This window comes from Melanotaenia boesemani, chromosome 1 (assembly GCF_017639745.1).
Source record: "Melanotaenia boesemani isolate fMelBoe1 chromosome 1, fMelBoe1.pri, whole genome shotgun sequence".
Taxonomy (NCBI): domain Eukaryota; kingdom Metazoa; phylum Chordata; class Actinopteri; order Atheriniformes; family Melanotaeniidae; genus Melanotaenia; species Melanotaenia boesemani.
The window spans coordinates 32,552,019-32,574,310 of NC_055682.1; the positions used below are offsets into that span (position 1 = coordinate 32,552,019).

General features: G+C 40.3%; 1 protein-coding gene across 6 annotated transcripts in view; it reads left to right on the plus strand.

The window, feature by feature from the left end:
• The window catches only part of LOC121643525 (transcription initiation factor TFIID subunit 4-like), a 98,727-nt gene that overhangs the window by 70,070 nt on the left and 6,365 nt on the right, over window positions 1–22,292 (plus strand). Inside the window, exon 15 of one of the 6 annotated variants that reach the window (XM_041991004.1) lies at window positions 8,596–8,644. The exons of the other annotated variants lie outside the window; for them this stretch is intronic. Within the exon in view, the coding sequence (XP_041846938.1) occupies window positions 8,596–8,637 (42 nt within the window). The 3' untranslated portion in view covers window positions 8,638–8,644. Of the gene's footprint in view, window positions 1–8,595; window positions 8,645–22,292 lie in introns of those variants that run through there. 6 annotated transcript variants of the gene reach the window in all.

Genomic DNA, 22,292 nt, shown 5'->3' on the forward strand with positions numbered 1-22,292 from the left:
ACTATGACTCTCTACAGTCTGTGTAATGTATTTAACGCATTTATGAGAGAAATATTCCCGTTTATCGTACAATAAAGTGCAGAGAAAAGTCAGCAGGTGAGGCAAACAGTACTCCGCCTCACCTCAAGGGGGCGCACTCACACACCAACACGGTGTGTAAGTGTTGCCAACTTAGCAACCTTTTTTTTTTTTTTTTTTCTTTTAAAGCAACTAGCGACAAATCTAGCGACTTTTTCAGTATTGGAGACTTTTGTAGACTGACATATTAAAGTAGTTTATTCTTCTTAATGAGGAGTGAGTGCTGCTGCTCAGGCCCCTCTCCTGTCCAAAAGCAATCAGAAGAGGCTTCTGGCAGCAGCAGTAGCTGCATTCAGAGCAGGTGATGATCACCTGTTTCATGACCAGGCTGAAAATGAAACGTTCAAAGCTGATGCAGGATGATTTTGCGCTGGCTTACCATCAGATATTAATGTCTACAGTATTAATGAAGAGTGTGGAGGAAAACAAGCGTTGTGAAATGTTGCAGCCTCCTAATTAGAAAACATCCTACACTTAATAAAATTAAACTAGAATAAAAGAAAATATTAACGAAAGAATTTGTTTTATTTTTATTAATTTTGCCTTTTTAAACATTTTTAGCTTGTCTTTTCGTCCATTTTTGCCTTTCCCATGACATTCCTCTCCACAGCAGCCTCCATGTACCAGGCTATTATGCACATTAGATGTCATTTAGCGATTTCTAGCGACTTTTAGGACAGCAAGTAGCTACTTTTCTCACTGAAGAGTTAGTAACAGTGGGTGTGTGAGTGTAATTGAAAGAGGAATGCTGATAGGATATGAAGCATTACCAGTTGCATGCTGTTGAATGAATATTGAAATAAGATGCTCTTTTCAGTTTTTACAATTGTAAATCAGTGCCTCACCAACCATAAACTTCACTGCACGTCACTGCTGGTTGATGTGTTTTCAGACGTGCGCTATGTTCAGTAACGGAAGTGTGATCCCCTTTGTGTTAGCGTGCATGTGTCTGTGTGTGGACCGAGAGAGCAGCTATGGCATGCTGTCATGTAAATTGGATAAATAATATCAGACTGTTTAGTTTTTTAATCAAAAGACAAAGTATAAACCTTTTCTAGAGGATAAGGAACCTGATATTACTTCTGTTGTGACTTGGTACTGTATAAAAAACATACATTAACTTGAGCTTCTAGTGAGGGTAGTGGGTCTCGTTGAGGGGGCCAGGTGTGTCCAAGTATGGTGGTCGGAGGAAAAAATTGAAAATGCAGTCAAGAATGACGCATTACAGAAAACTACCTTTTAAACGCAAATGCTACATCATCTGAAGCAACACACGAAGACAAAGCTTTGTATCGTTAAACGTTACTGTCGCTAACATTGCATTATTAACACTGACGTTAGCATTAGGGTCATTTTTACAGGCAAACCGTTCGTTAAATGTATCCTTTCGTAGGTACCCTTCTCTCAGCTTTTCCTTTTTTCTTTCACCTCTTTGCCACCACTGTCAAGCCAGACAGGAAGTTGAGACTCCAGTGTTCCAGTGGCACATTTCCTGAGTACAATTTCACACTCTTATGGGCTCGACACACGGAAGGCGACCAACGACAGCGACAGGCGAAACCCATCGCCACCCTGGTGAAACTGAACACACAGCACGCGGCAAACCGCAGCGATGGTGGCAGTGCAGCGTATTGAGCTCTCCAAGAAATTTGATTGGTTATGATATTGGAGAGAAATTTGACATTTTCAAGGCAGTCTGTGACAGACAAGACATAAATGATGAGGACTCAGAAGATTTTGCTCAAATTAACAGAAATCTTGCTGTTGACTCTATCGTACAAAAGAAAAAGTCAACCCTCGGTTCATCCTATGTTACAAACAAGGAAACAGCATGGTGAATATCATCAAGGCTGATCCAGATAAATCCAAGATAGGGCTGGGCGATGTGAACCAAAACTTATATCTCGTTATTTTTTACCTGAGTCACGATATACGCTAAATATATATGCTAAATATACTTTTGTGAAGGCTCAGCAGTGCATGTGCATTAAAACAGCTGACTGAAATTAAAGTATGTTTATATTAAATTAAAATAATGCTCCTAAAACAAAATAAATTAAAAATACTTTTCAATGACCATAGCAAAAATGCAAAAGAAAAGATTCATTTAATTCAAAAAAAGATCTCGATATAAACGATATTCCCTCCTTCTATATTGCGTCTGATAAAGTCTTGATATATCTATAAATCTCGATATATTGCCCAGCCCTAATCCAGGACCTACGTTCGGACAAATTCACCCTGGCGCCATTTGACTGCCCTTTGATTTACATCTCTATAATCTTTGTGTGAAGTATTGTAAAGTATGGGAAAGTCAGACACAGCTAAAATAATCTTTTCCATCATGTTGAAAGTGTTTGCAGAGTGCGCTGTCTAGCCTGCTCTCATTGGTCAGTAAATGAAGCCCCTCGCTGGTTGGTTGTAGTGCCATTCAACAGTGACAAAAATTGAACATTTTTCTATTTTCTTGTATTGCATTGCAAGTTCCTGTGTGCACGTCTACGTGAACGCAACATTTCACATCCAAGAATATCGCCTGTCTGGGGGAGAGGAGCGATTTTTGCCTCATCGCACAAGTTCCATAGGGAAAGAATGGAGAACGAGTGAAGTCGCCTCTTGTGTGTTGAGCCCATTATTATGGTTCATACAAAATTAGTTTTCAGCTGTTTAGCCTCATTTCCAAGTCATGTGTAGAAGAAAACCAGACACTGAGCTTCACCTCATTTATGCTTATGCTCGAAAAAGATGGATGCAAAGAATAGAAAGTAATCTTGAGTGAAAGTGCTCAGGTTTATGTTTTAATATAAAAAGTACTTGAAGTGTACCACCAAGAAAGAAAAAGTGGCTTTGGAAAAACTTTGAGTTTAATTTCAAAGTGACCCAGCCAGGGTTTGGACCTCATGCCTGTAAAGCATCTTTGACCTAAACTTGAATATTTCCAAGCTTGTAGGTTCATTCCTGAGATGACTGAAGCTCTGTACAACAAAGGGAAAGGCCTGAATAATTATGTAAAAGAATTGTTCAGTTTATTTTGGATAAATTAACAAAACATTTTTTTTCTTTGTAATGGTAATGGAGTTGGGTAGATTTATTAAAGAATCATAATTTAGTCAATTTCAAGATGAACCAGACATAGCAAACTGTGGCAGATTAAAGTGTCTTGCAGAATGGTATGCTGATCAACCACAACATTAAAACCACTAACAGGTAAAGTGAATGACATTACTCATCTTGTTATAACTCAGTGTTCTGCTTGGAAAACCTGCATCTGTGCATTCATGTAGACGTTAAGCTGGATTTATACCCGCGCAGCATCTGTGTATGGTAAGGTAGTACAGCTACAGCTACAGTACATGTTGTAGTGGCTTTTCTATGGTTACCGCACAAATTCAGTGAGAAGCTCCAGAAATCTGGGAACACGTCACAAACTGACCAATTACAAGGGAGTACTTCCGCATAACCACGCTGCAAGCACGGGTGCACGTCAGGTCTAGAAGAGGTGTGTGCGAGTATAAATTCAGCTTTTCTATGACACTTACTACCGACCAGTTCACCCCTCATCATAATAGCACTTCCCTACAATAGTGGCCTCCCCCAACATAGAGCAGTGAGCCCAAAGAAATCTGTTCTTTGATCAAACTAGTATTTGTATTTTTAAAAATTTTAAGAATTGAGACTGGTAATGAAACGTAAATGTAAAGGAAAATGAATCCAACCTCTGTAAGATGATGACAGTTTGACAAACTGCAGAGTTAACTGAACAAACTCTGAATGAACCTTTTTAAAATCAGGAGCCGATGTGGTTGGTAGGTTACCACTAGTTAACAGCTAATCAGAATTTACACTAGTCAGTCTTAATTTTGGAAAAATAAATCAAATTACAAGAGAAACTGAAATAATTTAATCTTAAATGATTATTTAAATTATTTCTATTTAGTAACTAGAAGCACTCTGAGGGCAGACCTCCGCCCAGCCACAGGGTCACTCATCTGAGAAAAACCCAAAAGGCCCAACAGCCTTCCCAGCACCCCCTATATTTTCAACCTTCTGGATCACCAGATCCAGATATCAACATAGCAAAATTATCCCTATCACCCAATAGTAAAGAATCCTTAAAATAAATTCCTGGATTCCTGATCCACATCACCTTCAAAATGTAATCACTTAAACCTTTATTGAAAATTTTATCAAAATCCGTCCATAACTTTTTGAGTAATGTTGCTATCAGCTGAAACAGTTTATTTAAATCAAGGTTAAAGACCCACCTGTTCTCTGCTACATTTGAATAGTTTTTATTTAAAAGTCCAAATCTGTTGCTTTTAAGCTTCAGTTTTTAAACTTGATCATGTTTGAATACTGTTTTTATCTAATGATCTAATTTTGCTTCTTATTTTCTGATGTTTCCATGTTTCTGTGAAGCATTTTGAATCACCGTGTCATTGATTTGTGCTGTACATATAGACTTGCCTTGCCTTACCTAGCAGACAGACAGACGGACAGACAAATTAAGGTAGCCAAAAATATAATGAAAAAAATTAATAAAAGCAGAAGAATGAATGCAGAATAAGCTTTGGCTAAGCTCCAACAAATGAATGAGGAAGGCTCAGATGGGGGAGAAATGATCAGCTCCTCTTACTACAATAGGACCAAGTTAGGAATAGACATCCTTGACAAGATGCTGCGGCAGTATTTATCCCGAGCTGCAACTAGAAGATGGCCTGTTGTGGTGTTTTATAACGTTTTGGACATCGCTGCACTGAATGTATGGGTCCTCTACTGGAGCTGCATTAATGCTAGAATGTTATTGAGCTGTCAACGTGCAATCCATTAATCAATATCATCTGACATCCAGTGCTCTATTTCGTTACTTTAACATTATATGATGCTTTTTTTCCTAAGTTTTCCCCCTTAAATAACTGATAAAAAATATAAGATGTTAGCTGATAAGTAAATGTTGTAAGCTAGTAAGCATTTGACATTTTCTATTTGAAAAACAAGCCCAAAGTAATCCCACATGCTAATCTGAAGCTTTATCTACTTCTGAAATATAAAAAAATTAAAAGAGGGAAAAAAATTGGCCTCTGTAAACAAATAGACAAGCGTATGCTGCTGAAAACATAACCTCCATAACCTTCCTTCTACACATCACTTTGTTTACATTTTTTCCGCTCATTCAACTGCACTTTGTTCGACAGTAGTTTGTAAACAACGCCATATATGCTAAGGTAAGGTAAGCCAATGGATGTTTAACATTTTTTATGGTCGGCTCAGGGACCACAACAAATAAGGGAAGACGCGAGGAAATTTTCATGAAAATATATTTCATTACCCAACTGAAACAACATAACTCTAAACCAAATGAGAAACAACAAAACAAAATGCAAGGCCCTAAGGGTTAGATAGACCACCATAGAAAGGGCGGACCTTTTATGGAATATGAAGACCCAGGCTAGCTGTCTCCAATCTGCCATCAACACCAAGACCTGGAACACAAAATCAAAGCAATCAACACAAATAAACAAAGCAAGACTCACAGAGGCCCATGAGGTCTTCGCCTTCACATACATCATGGAATAGTGTTCATAAGAAATGCCAGTAAGTTTAAAGGTGCCATATCTGCAAAATTCACTTTCTAAAGGTTTTCTTACAGTCATGTGTTCTCATAGCCTGTATATATGGTCCAAAAATGAGAAAATTCTGCCACCTCTCACTTGCTTGCTCCATTTCTTAGTGAATATGTGCTCAAATGGGTGAGTCTGAGATCTTTCCCTTTGTGACCTCATGAAGGGAAATAACTACTACCCCTGGTAGTGGATACTGCCATTGACCTGTTCCCCAGGCTAGCTGAGCCTCCCCTGTAAAATCACAGAACAGGCGCCAGCAAAAGCCAGATCCTCTACCAGAGAGGGACGTGGAGCGGGTGTGGACAGACACCACTCATGAGCAATAACTGAACATTTAAAGGTTTAGATGGTAAATGGTCTGTACTTATATAGTGCTTTACGTATACATAAAATTCACCCATTCACACACTGATGGCGGAAGCTGCCATGCAAGGTGCTCCCATCAGGAGCAATTTAGGGTTCAGTGTCTTGCTCAGGGACACCTCGACATGAACTCGAGGGACTGTGATTGAACTGGCAACCCTGCTGAAATGGCTGAAATTAAGGATCAAGGCTGAATTTGGGGTGATATACTTTGAAAACAATGTTGTAGGACCTCTGACACCCTTATGAAATTGTTGAAAAAAATGTATAATATGAGACCTTTAATTTTATACAAGCCGAAATTAATTTCAACCTGCCTTTGCCAGGTTAAGGGTTATTAATTTGAAACTAACACTGGACACTTACAGTAACAATCAGAAATTCTTCATTGTCATTAAGTATACACATTTCCATTTGGTAGCTATCGTTATCAAAGACTATATATAATAATTATACATAAAATGTGTACAACAATACACAATACACAACCAATATATACAGTAAAAGCATGCTAAAGATACAGCAGCTTCAAGTCACTAGAATAGCAAAAGAAGAAGAAGAAAAAAAAAACATAAATAAAAACAGAAGAAAAAAGGCTGCTTATGCTTCTGTCATGACCACATAACAAAAAACAAAGAAAAAAGCGTTATTGGCTTTATGAGTATTTGCCAGTTTAAAGAGATGTTTTGTGGCTTGTATAAAGAATAAATGATTATAAAAGATTTTAGGACATTTTTTTTTTTCCTTTTGGGGAGGCCCTCGGTTAATGGTTATTGTTTTAGATATTATACAATGGTCTGGTTCGTGGTTGTTTAAACTGTATAAGGCGGTAATGCCACCTGCCATCATGTATCTTTAATGTACTGTGGTATCCATGCAAATATACATATGTTGGTATTTATATTGCCAATGAGGCCTCTGATGAAGTGAGGATTTTATTGTAGTTTGGCTCACTTCTGAGCTGGTTTTGGAGTTGTGACAGACAGCGTTCAGCTCACTTTAACGTTGTTGAATTTCTCCTAATACACAAATGAAAATGCTCAAATTTTAAATCACTGATTTTAATTATGATTTGTTTTTGTAAACACATTTCTTTATTGGTTGCTTTTAACAGTTGACTTTAGTTTTGAGAGCTATTATGTGTTTGATACCACAGATCCCTTTGATGCTATAAGTGTTTAGCATTAGCCAAGTTTAGGAATCTATCTAAAAACTCATCCTTGCCATCCAAGTTAGCAGATACAAAATGGACGAAAGAAAATATCTCTTTTACAATAAGCATAGTGACATACCACCATGTGACTTGCTTTGCCTGCTTTTAATTGAACTGTTGTGCTGAAATGTCCCTTGTTTAAGGTTCCGTGAGCAACGACTAAGGTATCACATTTCTCTAGCAGACGGTTATACATGAAGTCACACAGTTGCTGTACCAAGTCATATTTTCCTTTAGGCATCAGGGGAAACATTTATATTCCACATATTCCTCTGTAAATATGATGAATCTAAAATAAGCCTGAATTTTGAATGTCAATTGGTCATTTTAATAACCTGCTTATCGAATTGCATCTTCACATCCTTTGCTTAGCAGCCGTATGCTGCAGAAGAGCATAGTAATGCACCCAGTAAAAAAGCATAAATAACAAAATAAAGGCATTACTTCTGGTCCTTGAGTACAGTGCCAACCTCTTTCAGAATGTTTTATCCTGATGGGTATTAGCCCACGACCTTCTGCTGCATTAAAAAAAAAAAGAAAGAAAAGAAGAAGCTGCTTCTCAAACTGCTTTTCTAAATACAGTTATACAACAAAGGCATGAATATACATTATGATGATGCTTTATTTTCCTCCCTTTTCTTAATGTCCTGTATACGTTTAATTAGAAGGCATAATGAAGTCATAGTGTGCCCCTCCTCTGGAGTTATTGCAGAGGGGGCGGAGGAGGAATCTTAACTTATTTTCACTTCGTTTTCACCTCCTCACATTTCTTCATTTCACATGGGCTGAAAGCCCCTGCGGCATTCTCTTTCCCTTCTCCAGAGCAAAGTGAATGTGACTTTTCTAAGGGGGTCACAGGATGCCTGGAGGCCTGTGGGTGTTACTGGACTGTTGCCTGCTCTCAGCTTCACTGAGGGGCTTGTCATAGATTTCATCTCCACAGAAATGAGCCGGGGGGCCCTGGCCAGGAGCACAAGCAGCCAACGTTATGAAGGGCCCACGCTGATTATTTCCCTCTGACATCGCATCCTGAGCTTTCCGCATTAATCCCAGACAAAGGCAGCCCTTCAGTGCTGTGCCAGAGCTCAAATTAGGAGCCAGATAATGGTCTTGTTGAGTTCCTGTTCTGTTCACTGGGAGGCAGAGCTCCTGTTGAAATCTTCCTCCACAGTATTCCATCCCTCCTGCTTCTTTTTTTTCCACCTCTACTTTGTTTGAACTGTGAGGGAATTCAGGTGACACAATTTTAAGTCCACCCCCTTTTCTACCCTCCCCCCTTCCTATTCACCCACCTTTAATTTGATGGTGGCTCTGCAGGACTTGGGCCAGTGCCTAGATGTGGATCGCCATGGGCTGTGAAACCGATAGCCAGTCAAGACTGGAAAGTCCGTCTCCAGCCTGATCTAGTCTGCAGGAGGTAACAAAGGGGGTCTTATAGGGCTCCGCAGGGCAGATTAGCTCCAAGGAGCCAATGGCTGGGGTTGCTGGCTGGCCTGCCGAAGAGGTCCTGCTGCGGCCCCAGTGGTGGGTCACTGCACAGGCAGGGGCCGCAAAAGCACACACACTATAACTCTGCCCAAAGCTCAGTAGTTCTAATCCTGTACAACCCTCACCCACTACACACACACACACAAGTCTTTAAAAAGCAGACATATTATTCTCTTCCCAGCTCTATATTTTTTCAGATTTCACCAGAGCAGCTCTGTACGACTTACTGTTCAAAATTAAATCTTAATTTATTTAGTAATGCCTGTTGTACCCCTGGCTGAATCGCGCAATGTACCATAAAGTTTGGGGTTTTTAAAAGCCATCCTCCCTCCTCTGATTGGTCACTTTCTGGGAGCCTACAAAGACCCAGCTCCCAGCGCTTGTAATCACTTCCTCAACCAAACACATGCAAACCTATCAGTTAAGGTTTTTGTTCTTAATTTGGGAAAGTAGTTTGACTTGGTGTGTGTGCTGTGCCTGGAGCGGATGATTTGACAAGCTGATCTTAACTCAGCCTCAGAGGGGTTGCTTAAACATAAGTTTACTGTCTTATTTTAAACTTTGGCCCTGTTTGATATGGAAAAAAAGGTGTAGAATTACTGGAACATTTATTAAGTCTTAATGTATGATCCTTACTACTAGCTTATTTTTCTTTCATTCTTTTTATACACTTTGGGCCTCAGCGAGTAGCTACTATTTACTGTTGCTGCAACTGAAGAATACAGTATATGAATTGGTAACAGCTTTAGCATACAGTAGGGAAAATGTGTGACATTTTGGCTGCTCTCAAGCCAACACGCCAACATTTGTTGATTGTAAATAGAGTAAATAAAATTAAAAGGTGGATTTTGATAAGTGAGTCTGGGATGGGAGACGGACTATCAAATATAGCCATATACAAAATGACTACTCTTATCACACCCATTATTTTCTCTCCTTTCACATATTAAACATGGTTTGAACACTTTGCTGTTTCATTTCCCCTACATTGATTTTTGTGTGTAGTGATCTGCTCTCCTCCTATTTGATGAATCTTGTCTAAATTGGTTGGGCTCTGTTTTGCTTGCTTTGAGATACAGATAGACTCCTCTGCACATCTGTGTTTAGCATAAAAGGTTCTGAGATGTAAAATGTGCCTAGATGCACAGTGTCCTGCAGTGTATAGCATCCTCAATGCTTTGAAACATCCTTGACACATTTATGAGCTCTGAGTTATCATCCAGGCACTTAGGCCATTTATCACATCAAAGGAAGAGCTTTGTTTGTTGACGTAAAAGCGACAATAGCAGCTAAATTGCCCCAGTTTGTACAGCCATACTGGTTTTCTCCTATCTGTCTCGACCAGGCGCAAAGCTAGGGACAAAGGTAGGCAAGTAATTTAATAGTGAGCACAGTCTATTTTTCCATTTGAATTCATTTCACCTTCTTTCTTTGAGGCTGTAGATCAGAAAGAAGGAGTGAGGCAATAGAGTGAGAGGCATGGGGAGAGAGGGGGGAAAAGCACAAGGAAAACTGATGCCCTTTCCTCCAGCTAAATTAACAGGAATCACGTGGAAAACAATCTGAGTCTCCAATGAAGGAGGGAGAAGGAGGAGGGGGGGACCATTAAAATTAGCCCCAAGCTATGGACTGCACCCAATATCACTAAAGCTGCACTCACTACAGATGTGGAGGCTGGCTTACAGGCAAACTATGCTCTGTTCTATAGCTACAATTAAAATCAACCTCGCTGCCAAAAAATAGGAGGGGAAAAGAGGGGGTAGAAAGGCAGACATGGAACATCAAAGACAGATTGAAATGTGTAGTCAGTAATAAGAGTGGTCTCCAAGCCCCGAGGTTCTCCACGGTCCCCTTGTTAATGAGAAATTTTGACCTCTGGTTTGTAAGTTAAACTTGTAATCTCGGTTAATGAAGTAAATCAATCCCAACTCGGGAGTGTTCAGTGTCTCTCCCTTTGCCTTCTTCCCGCCAACCTCCCCTCTGTCCTTCTGTCTTATGCTTTTCTCCTTCGCTTACCCCTCCTTCCCCTGTGTCCCTCCCAATGTGCCGCCTGGGAGTAAAATGGCCAGGTCTTCAACCAGACAAACAGGAAACCCAGAGAGTATGAGGGTTCCGGAGTTGGGGGGTGGGCTGAGGACTCAGAGGACTAGGACCAACCAGGCTGTTTGGTTAAGAAGGAGACAGGCCAAGTGAGTGCTGGTCAAAGGGACAGCATGAGGAAAAACACTAGCTCCTCCTACCATCTTTTTCCCTTCCATCTCTGTCCCCTCTTTACCCAGCGTCTGTTTGGTGTAATGTTTGACGAAAAAGACAGCTAACTCAACCGTCTTTATTTATTTCAAAACAGGTGGAGCTTCACTTTTGGTGTTAACCATATGGAGGCTCCTGTTAAATCCACTGGGTACTCTGACATTAACTGCTGATTAGCTGTTGCTTATATGTATTTATTTGACCGTTAATCAGGATTAATTCAGGATAGGATCTGAAGTATGACTTTACAATAGCTTTTATCAGGATGTAATGAAGCATAAGCATTCATGTGTGTTTCCCTTCTCAATATGCTACATAAATATGATTAAAGAGGGCACAGAAAGGCTGCTATTGGTTCATAATGTCAAGAAGATTGTACTGTTAGTTTGACTTTACATCTCAAGGCAATTCAGTATTTCCAGTGAGGACACAAAAGAGATAGAGTTGAGTCTTCACAATGGTTACAGGGGTTCCTTGGCTGGTTGCCATAAGTTCTTAGAGCTTTAACACGGTGCACTTTGCCAGCTTTCCCTTCCCTAATACAATACAGAGCACTATTATGCTCAGTAGTGGTTTATACTCTGCAGTATAGGTTAAAGTATTTTAAATGGATTTATAGTATTAACATGAAGAGATAGATATATTTGTTTATTTTTCACACAATTTTTTTCACTTAAAAGTGGAACACCTTGTACATATACAACATAAACATGTCAGTAATACAATAGATAAATATATGACCTGAATTGCCTTAAAATACCATAGACCAAAAAATAATGCCACTGAGGCAAGACCTGGAGAAAGTTTTTAAAGTTTTAATAAGCCTACGTGGTAGGTATAATAAATAAATCAGAGCTAAAACGGCAAATAATGCAACTTTGGCATAAATGTTGACATGTAGGTAGGCATAGTAAATATGTGTGTACAATGCTAACATTAGCTTAATGCTTTCGGTGTTAACAAGCTAACTGGTAACAGCTCTAGCTTCTGATGTTTGGTAGATATTTCACTACCTTTTTATTAACCTGTTAGCATGCTAACATTGCTAATTAGTGAATAAATACTCAGTTAAATGGGATAAACAGAGTCAACAGTCATTGAGACAACATGAAACTGTTAGCTGAGAGGACTGGTGACCTGCCCAGGGTGTACCCTGCCTCTCACCTGCTAAATGCTGGGTTAGGCTCCAGCTGCCCTGCAACCCTTCATGGATGGATGGATGGATGGATGGATGGGTGGATGTTAGCTGAAACTTAATGAGCTGCTGCAATGAATTGGCTAACAGCTTTTGTTCCTTTTTAAAAACTTTCTCCTTCTATATTATTGTGGATAATGATGTCTTGGAAATGAAGAAATAGAATAGCATTAAATAAATTGTTACTTAGGATCTCTAAATAGCTGAATGGTCTTTGGGTGTCTGAGAGCAGATGTGTGGTCTACTTTTGGCTCTGTTAAATTCAAGCACCCTGATCTTCCAGAGAATTCAATGAAAACTCTGTTTGGCTCATATAAAAGTAACCCATCACCTCCTTGTCTTTCTGAACCCCCGACTGAGAATAAACAGAAATGATCACATAGCCTACATGTCTCTGCTTTTGATGAGTTAGTTTAAGGTTTGGTCTTATCGGCCACTTATTCCAGTTATCTACAGCTATTAAAGTTACATGAAGACTACAAAGAATCTCAAAACAATCATCTACAATATACATTCAACCAATGATTTTACATAAATATGATTCATAGTTTTTACAATCCTTTTCAGATTGATTCCTAGAAATTACATTTATACATATGCATTAATATCCACAGTAATGCTAATACTGTAATCTTCTTATTTAGATAAGAAGTGTCTATATATCCATATTCATGGTAAAGTAGTGATTCCCCTCATTTCTGCCTGTAAAAGTTTGCCCTGAAATAATGGTTAAATATACAGTTTTGACAACAAAGTTGAGCCTCAGGCACTTAATAGATACTCATCTTAAAGAAATTAATTACCTCCCTTGTTAATCTTGATATAATTAAATTTCTGAAGAATGAAATTTGCTGCATTTTTTCCCCCTCTGCCTCACTGCTATGGAGGCGTAACAATAATGGCTGGCTCTCTAGCTAGCCTGCTGGCCAGGGACGTGGGGACAGCCCAACATTGTGGGCCCCATGCTGTACTATGCCGCACTGTGCAAACCCACTCTCCTCATCCTACGCCTTCACTTTCTCATAGGGGACAGACAGAGAAGATGCCTCAATCACTGCTTTGCGGTTCTGTAACTTGTGTTTCCTCCATCCTGGAGGAGATGGAAACTCACCCCCTAGTCTTTGATTCATAACGTGTAATAATGTTATCAAACGATTTGAGAATTTTAGAACGTAAAAGCTGCAAATGAAGTTGTCAACACAGAGCTTCTGAAACTTACAAGGTGGGGCCCTGGAGAGACCAGAGAATTCTTTCTGTTGTGCTTACTTCTCCTGTACCTTTGTGTACCTTCCTGTGACGCTGGTGCATTTAACCCTGATTGCCTTGTGTGACACAGAACTGATGGTACATGGAAGCGTTTCACTCTTGCTGTGTATTTTAAGTTGGCTCTCCTTTGACTTTAAGTCTTCTGTCAGCTTCATTGTCAGCTGTCAAGGTTTAATCCTGGGGAAAGAAAGAAGAAAAAGCTGGAAAAGATCTTTCATTAGAAGCTGGTGGGGGGGAGAGGAATGCCAAGGAGAGAGGAGGAGCGGTGGTATTATGTATGGAGTAGGCAAAATACAGCAGCAAGATGGCAGAAATGCCAACATAGAGAGTAGTTTGAGTTTGAGCAGAATCTGATTCAGGACTTTTTATCATGCATGTGTACATCCCACATCCTGTATGCACCTCCTCAGTGTTTAAAACTCAGCACTAAATAATTGAGCACCATTTTTACATTCTGTCTTATATCTTATCTCTACATGTTCTTATTTTAATTTTTGATAATAATATAGATTTTATTACCTTTTCAGTGTGCTTGATTTTCAGCTGCCATCATTCTTCAGAAGCTGAAGGAGCCTGTCAAAAAAGCACCTTAACATGTTATTCAAGTATTTCTATCCTCTATCATCACCACAGATATTTGCTGGATATTTGAACCAGGAATGTTTGTCCAACAATGCTCATCAGATTAACTGTGTAGTGGATTGGAGTAGATTAAACTTCCCAGGAAGCCGTATACAAAAACAAAACATTAAACTTCGACATGAGATATAATAGTTACTGTTCGCTAGATCAGCAACCAGTGACAAGCAAATCAAATAGTTGATTTTTCCAACCACTAAAAGCTACTGCTGTTAAACGCTTCTATTATTGGACTCTCAGAGCTGTTCATTACTTCTTTTTTCTCTTAGTCTCCCACTGAGATGGACCCTGTTTTAACTCTCAGTTGCACAGAAGTTGCTCCATAACCCGGACAAGCCACCAGCTACTTAACATGACAGAGATGGCCCATGGATATGAATAATGCTCCACTTCTGTCTCTCATTTTGAGGGTCATTTATTTCTTTTTGTTTAAAAATTGTTGTGATATAGTTTCAAATATTTTGTCTTATAACAGGAAAACAGAATATCTAAAATTAGCTTGAGAAAATAGTGAAAGAGAACAAACAAAGCAATCCATTAGTGAGGATGGGTTATTGGCTGACTTGCCTCTTCTCATGGCGGCCCATTAAAAGTGGTAATGTCTGCCTGCAGCAGTGCCTGGGGAAGAAGAAGGAGGCCATGGAAGGCATATTTCACATGCATCAGACACTGGAATTAAATAGACCAGTGTTCCCTAAAAAGACTGAAGTACATCTCGTTCTGATGTGCGTCCCGGGCAAAAATTCATTGATCTTAGAATGTCCCTTGGCAATTATAAAATATTAAATCCAAGTCGCACTTTTCGGCTCAGCTTAATTTTTTTTTCTCGCTTTTCTCTGCTTTCCATTTGACCAATTTAGAAAAAAAGAAAAAATAGAAATGTATGGCCGTGAAAAAAAAAGACGCTGATAATAAAGGCTGTGCCCACTTTTAGATATCTTTGTTATGTTTCTGTATTGTTTTTACAGAGCATCTCACATCATTAAATGAAACGAGGTCCCAGAAAAGCTGAGTGCTTGAAACAAGTCTTGTTACACCAACCGAACCGTGTTAACCAGCACTGCTAAATGGAAGCACACAGGGGAGTGATATTGGCGTGACATCTTTATTTCTGAGTGCAAGGTCTTCTGAGTTGCTGATGCATGTTTCAGCACTCTGGGGATGACAAATATTTGTCATCTGCTTTCCATTAGGTCGATGGCCCCGGTGCTTGCCTCCCTGGCCCCTTGTCCCTCAGAGATTACAGTGGGGGTCTAACAGTTAATTGCTCAAATCATTAAATTTAACATATATCTCAATAAATATAATCAGCCAGCTGTTTGACAAGGTACACAGTTCATTAAGTCCCCTTGCTTGTTTGTCGTTTCCCTAATTAAGATTTAGAATCGATCATTGAGTGTGTAATGTACAGAGTAGCTCAGCTTGCATAGGGAGTCTCTGCTCAAACGAAAAAGAAATGGCATCCGCTTGCTAAAGCTTTACCATTTAGCACACTGACTGCAAAGGGAATTCGACATCCTGTGCTAATTAGGGAGGCCAATTAACTGTGAAATTCAGGCGTTTTTGACAAATAATCTCAGCAGAATTCAGACATCACCATTCACATGGATGTTATCAGTGTTGAATGACGACAGGATAAAAGCTGCGGCGCCTGTGCTGCTTTACATGCCTGCCCGTTTAGCTGGAAATGTTGAACACTTCCTTTGTTGCTTTGGTTGTTACTGTTGGCATGCAGTCTTACCTATTGTCTCCCAAAATAGGTTAGACAAAGAACTGGCAACACCAAGGAAACTCAAATGTTTCTGTGGCTCTCATTCCCAATTTGAGTCATGATCACATGTATTTTTTAGACGGCATAAATTATGTATTTGTTGGACTAATGAACGCCCTCCACTGATAGAACTTTGAGGGAGTTATGAATAGCTGGATGTGGCCTCTATCACCCGAATCAGTGTTCTAATTGCATGTCAAGCCAGAGTTTCGGGCAGTTTTGAGCAACTTTTTAAGTACGCACAAAATGAAAACATAGCTCCTATTGTAGGGTGGCTGCTTTGTTGTGTGTTTGTGGATGCATTTATATCGAGGTGTGTGCTGTTATGCCTGTTGTCTGACTTGTAGACAAGCATAAAACAAGCTCCAGCTGTCTTTATTACCTGTTCGATCCATCCCAACTGCTTTGTTCCTGCAGTACATAGAAACACATTTACCCGCTCTTGCGTTGCCATTTTCTCTTCAGCTGGAATCTAATAAAAAGACGCCATTACACCATGGAAGGTAATGGCTCTGGGTGTATGCTGAAGCTGTTTGGATACCAGGCAGTGCCGGAGGTGTGTTTGCAGGGCGCCGATGGGCAACATCCTGCAGCTGCCCGCCTCAGGTGCAGGAAGAATTGAGTACTTCCTTTTACAAGATATGTAATTATTGTGGCAGACAAGGGTGTGGATTTAAACCAAGTCAATATGTAGATAAGCACTCTATACACACACACTTATACTCACACAGCTGCTTGGAAAAGGATGCTGTTGTATGTGGTATATTACAGCAGGTTGCCAAATTGCTGTGCAGGTAGGAAGAAAGCCTTGTGGGTCCATGGAAGAGGAATCTGATGGGAGGAATGAGGCCTCCAGGAAACTGCCAGCATACCTATAATGAGGAACTCCTTAACTGAATCCAAATTTTGCGATGCTGCCTGCCATTTTTACCCCCACTAACCATCCAAATTGATAATTGATGACTTTTTATATGACTTTTAGTTTGACATTAAACTGCGAGTGTGCCATATTCCCTGCTTATAATTAAAACTAGTAGAAGTCATTGTATAAGTAGGATATTTAGATTAATTTTGCATTAATATCATCAATGCCCTGACACTTACAGACAATTGTTTCGGAATAGCTGTGAAGAATCTACGCCTCCTGTTCTTGCATCTTGAATGAAAAACATTGACACTGGGGGTCACAAAATGTTCAGAGACACTATCAGTCTTTTTTTTTTGGGTCTTTCTGGGTCATCTATATAAAACATGAAACTCTACCCTTTCCCTGAAGAGCATAGATTTTAATCAGAACTGCTCTACAGACAGCCGCTTTCCTGACGCTCATACTTAGCAGGCGCCACGTTAGGTGCAAAGGGACCAGTGTCAGCAGCACTGGAACCGAGCCTGTGATGGCTAGATGATGTCAAAAACGGCCCCATTAACATCAATTTCAGATCAAGGGCCAATATATAGTGCAAATCACTGCCATAAATGCGCTTTCTAATCTCCCCTGCCTGCATGGCTGCTGTGGCCCCGTGGTGTGTTCTTTTTCTTGTAAGTGAAATGTGTCACTGCTCATGTGAGGATTTATGCGAAGCCTGACAGCTCAGAATGGAGCGCATGTCTGCAGAGCAGTGGGATCCATTGTGCTGTCTTTTGGTGCCTTATCTCATACTCAAGTCAGTGTCTTAGTGTGTATGAGCTCAGTGCCCTACTGTTTTGCCAGCCCTCTCTTTTCCCTAATTAGGCCATTTTCCGGATGCGTTCTCCTTATTGTGGTCATTTATGTTCGATTCCACTCTAAACTGATAGGCTTTTGTTAACTGGTGGTTCCTACTTGAAGTGTTCCGGAAAGACATCAAAGGGTGGACCACGAGCCTCATTTGGCAACTTCTCCCAGCTATCCATCGGCTGCAAAACACCCTGGTGCCTTGATTATTAACTCCGTCACCACCCTCTCATTCAACTTGAATTAAAAATTAAAAACCAGCAGAAATGACAGTGCCACACCATTGAAAGTAAAGTAAAACCAACAAGGGCTCATTAGCGAGTAGTTCTGAAGACAAGCATTCTGACTAGAGACTCATTACACTTCTCCTATTTTAACTCTAATTGGGTTCATTTTATATATGAAACGCCTTGAATATTTAATGTTGGAAAAGTTCTACTTCTGATACTTTATATAGTCAAAGATACTTGGCCTGTGTTAATTGTCGAGGTTTTCAGGCAAGCTGTTGGCAGGATCTCACCAACTCATGTTCTCGCTTTAGATAACACCAGAGAGAAGTGTGTTGCTTTGGTGATTATTGACTGGCTCAGGATCCACAAATTAAGGTGATTTGTTAATCTAATCAACAACAAAATTGTCTGGATTGTTGATATGTTAGCTGCTTTTTTGATAGGGTACTGTTCCGACTGTAAACAGTATGGATTTCCAACTGTTTAATAGATAACAATTGACAGTATGTGAACAAAAACACAATCATAAATGGTTTTTCCATCTAAGGTTACAAAGACCCACCTAATAAAGCCTTTGTAGTATTTTACAAGTTGTTCAGCTAGCCAGGCTCAGCATTTTAATTAAACAGATTCAAAACAATGTTTTGGTTTCTTCCTATGGCTGCCTTCACACAATCTTTTGTTTCTCGCAGGTTGAAAAGAAAGAGAGAGGGGAAACAAAAGCAAGATTGTGTTTCCAGGCAGCAAAGTTTGAAGTTCTTTGTTTGGAAGCAAGGTTCCGGGTGCAGCACACTGTTTAGCTTGGTGACCCTGTGACTGTCTTCTGAGGAATTGTATGAGCAGCCCCGCAGAACTGTGCTCCAGGGTCGGCTTTCATCTTAGCAGTAACCTGTGGACTTTGAAACTCAGGGCGATGGAATTGCAGCTTTGTCAGTACACTACTAATTAGAAAATTCCTAACCTCGAGCAAGATGTTTTAATTATGTGTTGTGTCAACGAGTTTGCAGATTTAATCCACCGTTGATACACACTCAAGTGTGTAAACTGTGTCGCACATTGTGGTAGATCAAGTGGAATGGAGCAGGGGTTTTTATTTTCATCTTTCTCATCCCTGTGCAACCTTAAGCCTTTCCAGCACCTTCTTCGTTTAGAGCCGTCACATGCTTAAGTAGCCAAATTAGACGTGGAGTTAATGTGTTAACTCATGAAAAATCTGGTCTGATTCGCCTTGGTTTGTAGGAGACTGAACAATGTGACAGTATTGTGCTGGGTGTGAGCTCTCTGTTGCAGTGAGTCAGTGTGAGGGAAGGCAGGAAGGGGTTAAACAGAAATTGAGCGGGGATGCTGGGGGCAGCAGTGCTGCAGAACATAGCAGTGTTCGTGCGAAGGCAAGTCATTTCCCGAAACACTGCAGACACATGGCCTGCGGCGCTCTAAAACCTTTGGAGACCAAAATGGCTTGCAGGAGTTAGAAGTAATAAGGTGTTTTTTTGCCTTCTTTCTCCTTGACTGAAATTCTGCACGGTTGCTATGCATTGCCATGGAGCTGTGTAGCTGTTTTTATGGTTTATGTGGGTATTAAGATACTCTACCACAGACCATTTTTGAGATTTGTTGTTGTTTAGTATAGAAGTAGTTTGTTTTGAAAGTAATTCTCTCATTTTTTGTTTGTTTTTTCCCGTTTGCAACAATCACACCCATCCCTTTATATATATATATATATATATATAACCATATGACCTTAAGGTTTCCCTTTTAAAATAATGACAAATAATTATCAAAAGCATGTTAGGATGTAGCAAATGTGCTTCTCTCACCTCTGCTTTTGAAAGCATGGTGGCAGTGCCAAAATCCTATTTAGGCTTTTCAAATAAAAAGATAGAAACAAAGGCCATCTGTGTCAAAGCTGCGGTACTAGTCCATTCTGACCTCTGTGATTATCGGCGGGCTAAACCAAAACCCCCTTTTTATCTTTTCCCCTGGTTCTGTTAATCTTGGCTGCCTTGTCTGCTTCAAAGAGAGGCTCCGGCATATAATCTGAGTATGTGCATCTGTGAATTATTATTCTAATTCTTTATACGTTTATTAGAGCTGAATAAACTCCACATCAAATACATCACTCGGGCAATGTCAGAAAGCCCGGGGCAAATCAGCCGACATCTGTTAACTCTTTCAAAATGGCCTCATCCAGCATGTCTGTGGGCGTAGAGGAGCGAGAAAAAGGGAGAGGCGAGAGAGAGGGAGAGAGAGAAAGTCTCTGGTGCTGATTAATGGCGGCCGTAGGAGAGGCGTTTCAGGCCGAGTGTGGAGATGAAGCGGGGCTGCACTCCCACGGCTGGGCTACACACTGTAAACACTGTGAAGGGACGAGGCGGCGTTCCTCGACTGAAATGCAGCATGGAGGAGAACATGTGGGAAAGCTTTGCTTCCTGGCACATAGTCAGTCAACCCAGGCAGCCAGTCCTCCAGTCAGTAAATGAGCCAGTTAGTCAGGCTCACAGCCAGCCATTCAAACAGCCACTACTTTAGATAGTGTGTCCTTTAGTCAGACATAATGGATGCTGGAGTGTCAGTCACTCAGGTTACCATAGTAAGAGGAGGTCTATCAGGACTACCTGCTACCACCAGGTTAAAATGTCTACTCACTAACTCTCCTTAGCAAATACAACCAGCTCAAAGACTGCCTGGCTTTTTCCCATGGTGGCCATGAGATGGAAAGTTGATCAGTATTTGAACAGTAGCTGTTGTTAGTTTCCTTCCTGGTTTTAACTTTTTAAAAAACACCACCTGCTTCAGCTTTTGCTTCACTCCTTTGTTTAGCTTGTCAACTGTCTGTCTCTGTTGTGCTATATATGTCCTCCTTGCCTGAAGCAGAGACATCAGACTTTAAACGGATTTTTCAGCATCAAAGTAGTAACAACAATAGAGTAATGTTGCATCACAGGCAGCTTATCTGTTTCTCAAACCAACATGGGGCTAGTCTCCATCCTCAAACGCAAATGCTGAGCAATGCTTTCTCTCCAGTGTTGACGTTTTAGTTAACATAGTGTGTTGGCTGGTGTGTTGTCACATACCAGTACATACAGCACACACTCCCTCGCCACGCACCCTCCGCACCCTGTCTGCTGTGCTGTGTGGAGTGCTGAGACAGCAGGTTGGACTGCGCAGGGCCGAGCAGCTCTGTATGCTTGGCAAAGTGGGCCATTAACCCACCGCCCTAAGGTGTGACCTGGGCCAAATCCAATATTGGCTCCGGCATCAAGGCACAGGTGCCACTCAGGGTTCAAAGCCACAGATCAGCAAGAACCCCTGCTCACCCCCTTTCCCTTTCTTAAACAATAAAGAAGTGAATGTAAATTCAGACTGTAGATGCTTAAAGGCACAGCTGCCCATGCACTATTGAAGAGGAGTCCTAAAAGGAAGAAAGAAAAACACTTGTTTCAGCTTTTTTTAGGGCTAAATTATTTTTTCATTACCTTCTAATTATCATAGACAATAAATGAATGTCCAAACATGTCATTCCAGTGAAATCTGATCCCAAGTGAACCTTGTGCAAATGGCTGCTTCTCAGTTCTGTTGAAATTGAAAAGACTGTGTAGCACCAGACTTTTTTAGAATGGTGGATAGCCTTTAGAATTTAGCTATTTTATGTGATTTAAATATTATTTTTAAAGGTATTTGTGCCAGATATATAGTTTGTCATAATCTTACATAAGTTTTCAAGAAAAAATTACAAATATTTGTGTTTATTCGTCTGATTGCACTGATATCAAATGGGCGAAAGGAATTCTGTTTTTATTCTGTTAATGCTAATTGTCAGCTACACAGATCACAAAAGGTTTTGCTGTTTCTGCATGCAGATGAAGTGAAATAGCGTGCAGTAACGTGTCTGATGCATTAGCATACGGTCTTGTTTGTCGACGGCATGTTGTTGATCACTACATATATTTAAGAAACCTTCATGCAGACCAGCTTTAAAACCTCTCCTCTCCTCAGGTTCTGTCTTCTGCTGTATTTTTTTTTCTTTCTGTGTCCCCCACTCAAAACAAGTCAAACGTCTGAAGAGATGTATTGAAGTATCCCTGTGCATTTTGTACGATGGATATGTCATATGACATAAAGCCTCCGAGCGCCCATCACAGATAAAATGACAGATGCTGTTTTTTGCCTCATGGATCTTTCTTGGCCCTCTGATTTTAAGACTTTTATTTTTGCTCAGCCCCTCTGTCTCTTTGCAACTCTGCTCTCTTGCTAATTCTCATTTTCTTTTTAGCCACCATGACTTTACACCAAGCCTGCAATTTAGTGTTTTATTCAATTTAAAACGTGATTACTGTGTAATTGCTGTCAACAAGGAGAGAGTGGTCGTTGATGCCTCACTTTATGTTTTTAACTGACACTCCGCCCATGTCTTCTCTGTCCTCCACATAATCTCTGGCATGCATTGGCAAGAGGATCAAT